The sequence below is a fragment of the Amyelois transitella genome, chromosome 5, assembly GCF_032362555.1.
Source record: "Amyelois transitella isolate CPQ chromosome 5, ilAmyTran1.1, whole genome shotgun sequence".
Classification (NCBI taxonomy): Eukaryota; Metazoa; Arthropoda; class Insecta; order Lepidoptera; family Pyralidae; genus Amyelois; species Amyelois transitella.
This window is the reverse complement of record NC_083508.1, coordinates 10,279,629-10,286,548: the sequence shown is the minus strand read 5'-3', so window position 1 is coordinate 10,286,548 and position 6,920 is coordinate 10,279,629. Positions and strand designations below refer to the sequence as shown.

General features: G+C 37.4%; 1 protein-coding gene across 1 annotated transcript; it reads left to right on the top strand.

Annotated features, from left to right (window-relative positions):
• Positions 1 to 2,208: 2,208 nt before the first annotated feature.
• LOC106134487 (protoheme IX farnesyltransferase, mitochondrial) lies at positions 2,209 to 6,736 on the top strand. The gene is made up of 8 exons (XM_013334550.2): positions 2,209 to 2,364; positions 2,616 to 2,745; positions 3,210 to 3,423; positions 3,550 to 3,745; positions 4,208 to 4,380; positions 4,913 to 5,092; positions 5,265 to 5,399; positions 5,745 to 6,736. The coding sequence occupies exons 2-8, from the start codon at positions 2,656 to 2,658 to the stop codon at positions 5,999 to 6,001; spliced, it is 1,245 nt and encodes a 414-aa protein (XP_013190004.1). The 5' UTR covers positions 2,209 to 2,364; positions 2,616 to 2,655; the 3' UTR covers positions 6,002 to 6,736.
• The last annotated feature ends 184 nt before the right edge of the window (positions 6,737 to 6,920 follow it).

Below are 6,920 nucleotides of genomic sequence, written 5' to 3'. Positions count from 1 at the left end.
TTGAACCAATCGATTCAAATGGATTTGTTGTTTGTTGTTCGTAAACTCCTTATTGCGCATAATAGATAAAACAGTCAATGATTAGGAAGAATATGTAACGGCGAACTTATCCCAATCGGGATTCCTTTCAGTCAACCAAAATTATGGATTTCTATTGTAAAACTTAAAGGACATTTCACTCTGTATGCTGACGATACTTGTCTATTCTACTTTGGCAAATCAATTGACGATATCGTTACTACCGCACAGCAAGACCTAAACGTCCTTAACGAGTGGTTACTTCATAATTTATTAACAATTAACAAATCTAAAACGTCTTATATGATTTTGGCAGCAAAAAATAAAGAAATTCCTGACTTTGAACCACTCAATATAAATGGCACAGATATTCAAAGATCACATCAAGAAAAATACTTGGGACTGTTTATTGATGATAAACTTACTTGGAATCCACATATTGAGTATGTAAAAAACAAATTAACTTCCGTATTAGGAGCGATTCGAAAGATGACACACTGTATACCAAAAAAAGTTAAACCTATAATATACAATTGTTTAGTTAAGTCACATCTCGAATACTTAATTGAGATATGGGGTTCCGCTGCACCATCTAACTTGACCGCGTTACAGAGATGTCAAAATAAAATTATTAAAGTGCTTTTCCATTACCACTTCCGTACACCAACAAAAGAGCTATACGAAAAATCAAAATTATTTAATTTAACACAAATTTATCGATACAATACATGTAATCTGATCAAAAAAATTATTTCTAATACTACAAAATCCAACTTACAACTAAACACAAGAAAAGACACGCACAATTTTCGAGCAAAAAATAAACTCAACCTTATAATACCACGAACAAACTACGGAAAAAAAACAATAATTTTTGAGGGAGCACAACTATATAACAAGTTGCCAAATGAGCTGAGAACTTGTAGCAGTCTTAATATATTTAAAAAGAAACTCAAGCTATACATCGCGACCAGTACTTAATTTTTAATTTATGCATGTAATTATTTTTTAGTTACCTACCTGTTATCTCATTTTAAGTGAATGTATATTCTTATGAGAAATAAAGTTCTTTAAACCTAAAACGCTATCAAAAAGACCCATTGAATCGAAATAAAATTAAGCAAGCAAAATTTTTCAAAATTGTCTTTTATATCTGATCGAAAATATTGTCAATGTAATTTACATACCCACTTATAAATCCATGGTGCTTTTTATATGGCAGATTAAAAAGTTAATTAAAATAATAATTAAAAAAAAGTAATAAGCAAGCAACCAACGCTATTAAGTAGGCAATAGGAGTAATAAGCCTTTTTTAAACCAATTGTATTAAGTAAGTGCCGTGTGGTTCCCGGCACCAATACAAAAAAGAATAGGACCACTCCATCTCTTTCCCATGGATGTCGTAAAAAGCGACTAAGGGATAGGCTTACAAACTTAGGATTCTTTTTCAGGCGATGGGCTAGCAACCTGTCACTATTTGAATCTCAATTCTATCATTTAGCCAAATAGCTGAACGTGGCCATTCAGTCCTTTCAAGACTGTTGGCTCTGTCTACCCCGCAAGGGATATAGACGTGAACATATGTATGTATGTATGTATTAAGTAACTCTTTTTACGCGCTTTTGACTCCTTTTATTACAACTTAAAATCTTATTTGACAAAAGTTATAAGTTGGGTATGGCAAAAGAAGCACGAAAGCAGAATAAATGCAGTGGAAATGAGAGCGTTAAGGAGTATGTTGGGTGTGAAATTGAATGACCGGATAAGGAATAGCGTGATAAGGGAATGTTGTGATGTGAAAGAAGATGTACTTAGTTACAGGAATAGAAAAGGGTATGTTGAGATGGTTCGGTCATATGGAGAGGATGAATTAAAACAGGTTGACTAAGCAGATATACAAGGAGAGTGTGGAGGGAAAGGTCGGAGTGGGAAGACCTAGACGAACGTATCTTGATCAAATTAAGGACGTCCTGGTAAAGGGTCAGGTTAAAAGTACCCGAAACCGCCGAGCTTGCATGAAGAGAGTTATGAATGTGGATGAAGCAAAGGAAGTATGCCGAGATCGTGGCAAGTGGAAAGAGGTAGTCTCTGCCTACCCCTCCGGGAAAGAGGCGTGATTTTATGTATGTATGTTGACAATAGTACACTGTCGTCTCGTGTTTGCGCACAATTAGCGCGTGTTTGCCAGAAATAGTTGACAACACTGCACTCCACCTCCCTTCCCTCTCTACTTCTACGGTCGGGTCATGCATAACCTCAAATGTTTATGTTATTTTATTGGAAAATAAATGTTTTGAACTCTTTATAAAGAGGAGTTTATAAATATTCTAAAAAAAATTGTACGAAGTAAGTGATCATTATAATCGTGTTTGTGTCAACAACCAGCAATAGATGCCATAACATATTTACCTTACTTTTAGTACAATATTTACGGTACATTGTTACGCAATTCTTTTAGTTACAAATTTTTTAACATATTTTAATAACTAAACTCAACTTATGGCTTCAAGTTGCCATTAAGTTATTTAATCTCTCCTGGTGTATTTAAAAACGAGAATCCAGAAACTATGATTTGACACAATGTTTATTATTTTCAGGATGTTGACTTAACAACTTTTAGATATATCCCTTTCCATAATGTCTTATGTAAAAGTGCTTCATTGCACTCTGTGCCTGAAACATGGTGCTGTTGGACTTTCCACAAAGTCAGTGCTATTTAAAATTAAAGTAAGTACAAACCTTTTATGTTGTTATCTAGCCCGGTGCCAATATAAATGACATATAACCAAAGTGCCCACAATAATACAGTTAAAAAAAAAATATTCACTTGATTATGAATGAAAATATAACAAACATGCACATCCTTTAAACATTTGCACTCTGGAGAGTAGCCAGGGGCGCACTATTACAACCATGATCCTTGATTGGGTTAGTCCTATTTTTACACTATGCACCTGACCTCTGCAGAAAAACATAACTAGGATCAATACCCAGAAATTTTTTTCAATGAAATATGAGAACATATTAAATAGATTGAGTTAGCCTCGAAGCAGGTACAAAATTTGTGTTACAAGATACAAACTCAACAATGCTATATTTTATAATAAAAACTTATATATAGATAAATATCCAAGACCCAAACCAATCAGAAAAAGTTTGTTTCTCATCATTTTTTTTTTCTTTAATTTCAGAATGGCACAGTAACACAACAGAATGCTAGTTTTACTACCTCTCAATGTTGGAAAAGCAAACTCCCACTCACGTCACAGACTCAAGCGATAACGCCCATAAAGAAAAACAAAGTGGCCCCACAAGACACTAGGGTGTGGAAAGAGACACCTTCCCATGACAGGAAGGCCAATTTTGGACAATACTGCTTAATGCTTTCAAAATTTCGACTTACATGTAAGTATTATTTACATATTTTATTAGAGTATATGAAAGAATTAGAAGAATTTTGGATATGGTTTACATGTTATATTTGGAATAACTAATATTGCACAAACCATAAACAAAGAAGTCAATTTCCAGCGCTAGTAGTAATGACATCGATGGCTGGCTACGCCCTTGCGCCTGCTCCATTCGAGCTGACCAGTTTCGTGCTCTGTGCGGCCGGCACGGGGCTTGTGTCTGCTGCGGCTAACTCTATCAACCAGTATCATGAGGTGCCATTTGATGCACAGATGTCCAGGACGAAAAACAGAGTGCTAGTTAAAGGATTGTTGGAGTAAGTTGTCTATTAAGTGATTATAAAGTACAAGAGACCTAGGGATATTTTTTCAGGATTCAAACTTTAAACCCGTCCAGATTATCTATACTATCATTCTAAAGAAGTAAAGGTTTGTAACTTTGTTTGTTTGTAAGGACTAATTTTCGGAAATACCTGTGGGTGTTACAGGCTATGTATGTATCAGCAGCAAAGCCAGGGCGGCCAACTAATTATAAAATAAAAATATGACAAAATTAAATAAATATTTTTTGTATAATACTTCAATTATAAGGATTAGAAGTTGTATTAGCATTAAGCGTAGGAGTTTTAATGCTCCTTCAATTTTCCCAGAAGTTCTCAAAATTTCTACTGCTTCAGATTATTGTACTAGTATTCCTAGATAGTCTGAAGCAGTTCCTAGATATGCAACTGGGATGAGAACTAGGTGGAAGATTAAAAATTATTTAATGTTTAATCCAGACCAGCGCACGCGATCAGCTTCGCAACCGTGGCCACTTCCACCGGCCTGTGCATACTGTACGCCGTGAACCCGCTGACGGCGGCGCTGGGCGCGGCCAACCTGTTCCTCTACACCACCGTGTACACCCCCATGAAGAGGATGTCCATACTGAACACTTGGCTAGGCTCTGTAGGTGCGTAAATTCACTTTTTCAGAGGATAATTAATCTGCTGCAACCATAATCCTAGCTGGGTTAGGCTTCTCTAATATTACGAATCGTCTTCTGGATCAATGCCACTTGAGCACTCAACCAGAACAAATGTTAAGACAATACATTCATACATAAAATCAGACCACTTTACCAAAGTGGTAGGCTAGAAACAACATCTTTCCACTTGCTACGATCCTTGCATACTTCATTCACTTCATTTAACTCACATCATGCACGCTCAGCAGTTTAGATTCTTTACCTGACTTTTTGTGTCGTTTAGGTAAAACGTCACAACGGTAATGAGAGATCATTTAAAAATTTATAGAAGATAGACAACCTTTATACAATTTTTATGAGGTCGTGGGTATAGCTATAGACATGAGATTGGTGATTGTGAAGAGATACTTGGTGAGAGCTGAAATGGAACCAAAGGCGAAGATCCGGGGCGGATAACAGTTCCAGGGCGGTGAAGAGTGCTCAGTGGAGACGTTTCCAATGTAGACTGTGTCCCCAGTGGGCGCCATCCCGCCGCTGATGGGCTGGGCGGGCTGCGCGGGCGGGCTGGACGCGGGCGCGCTGCTGCTGGGCGCCGTGCTGTACTCGTGGCAGTTCCCGCACTTCAACGCGCTGTCCTGGAACCTGCGCCCCGACTACTCCCGCGCCGGCTACAGGATGATGGCGGTCACTGACCCGGGTATGTACTCACTTCAATTTTGATTTCAACATGGAAACTGGATGTATATTAGTTTTGGCCTAGCTTTAACCTGGTATTTTTGTAGACAAACTACTTTATGTCTATAAAAATATCTGATTAATTTGATACCTACATTTGCCGGCTGTAACCATTACTTCTGTTATCATTCCAGCTCTGTGTCGGAGAGTTGCCCTGCGGCATACAGGCGTGATAACGGCGACCTGTCTAGCGTCCTCTTACATGGACGTGACCAACGTCTGGTTCGCACTCGAGTCACTGCCACTGAATGTCTATTTCATGTATTTAGGTGAGTTCTCAGTTTGTTTCATAGCGACCACTTTGTGGTAAAATCTGACTTGCCCAATTCTCGGATCTTGGTTATAGGCGAATCTATGGCTCATCTCCAGAGGGGTTAGTTCGGTTTTACGCGAGTTAACGCGAATTTGAATGGAAATGTATTAGGCGCTTATTGAATCACATACAAATTAGCGTTTACTTGCTCGACGCGTTTGATCGGTGCGGTGAGGACTGAGCACACAACCAAAACTCACACCATGAGTATGATGACATTATAAAGTAGATAATAGAAATACCTTATTAAGTCTTACGCAACGTCCTCTTAAATAAAATCCTCTATGTTTCCAATCCACAGCCTGGCAATTCTACAAAAAATCCGACAGCGCCAGTTCAAGGAAACTGTTTAGGTTCTCACTTATACATCTACCCGCATTGATGGTATTGATGCTAGTCAACAAGAAGTATTGGAGCTCATCCGAGTCCCAGGCGGACCAGAAAGATACGGCCAAGCTGCAAGACGTAAACAAACTGCCCGAAGCCAAGAGGATAACAGTACTGCCCAAAGGACCCGTAGTAGTAGCCCAGGATTCAACAGACTCAGCCATGAATTAGTGTTATAGTTTCCTATAAGGATGGTTCCTAGTATTATTTTATAGTGCAGCATTTGTATCAGAGATTTCTGAGCGGTAATGTCATTTTGACAGCCGTGCACGACTTGTTAACTTATTTTGAGCCACCGAGGGGCTATCATGTTTTCTTGAAACATTTCTCAGCACTAATTTTACAAGATTATGAAAATCGGTGGACCTTCCAATCAAATTTAAAAAACCTCATTCTAATCGAATGGGTTGTAACAGATCATTTTACGTTGCTGTCTCCATTACCCATGACGGTAGGACAAAGACAGCTATGCTAAATGTCCGTCAGTGAGATTAATTCTATTTATACATCGACTAAAAGTTATGTTTGTGCTAATGTTATTCAAAATGATGTAATGGACATAAAGGACTATCTCGCTTCCTGTAAATATGTACAATGTAATTGTTATTGCTTTAGAAGGCTTATAAGTAGTTATTATTTAATAAATGATTTTATTGCAATCACAAAACCTGTATTGTACTTATTGTTTTGCACAGGTATAATATTTTTATATTCTTTTTTTGGATGAAAAAAGCTTGATTTTAAACCTGACTGTTAAAGAAGGGTAATGTGGTATCAAAACGTTGTATTTAGTTATTTTGTAACTATTTTCCGCTAACCGAAACTTACGTTACCACTTTTGAAGTTGTGTGATTTATTTGTAATTATGATAATGACAAAAGTAGGAATAAATAAAATACAAAATTATTTTATTTACTTTTTTCTTATAATTATGACCTGCTCCCTTATTCACGAACGTTGACAAGGCATATGTCTTGTCTTTTCTATCACTTCGGTAACCAACTTAAAGAACGGGACGGATGGATAAGCCTTACCTATCAATGTTCGTATAACGACTTCCTGCCTCCTTATTCACGAACGTTGAAATGCA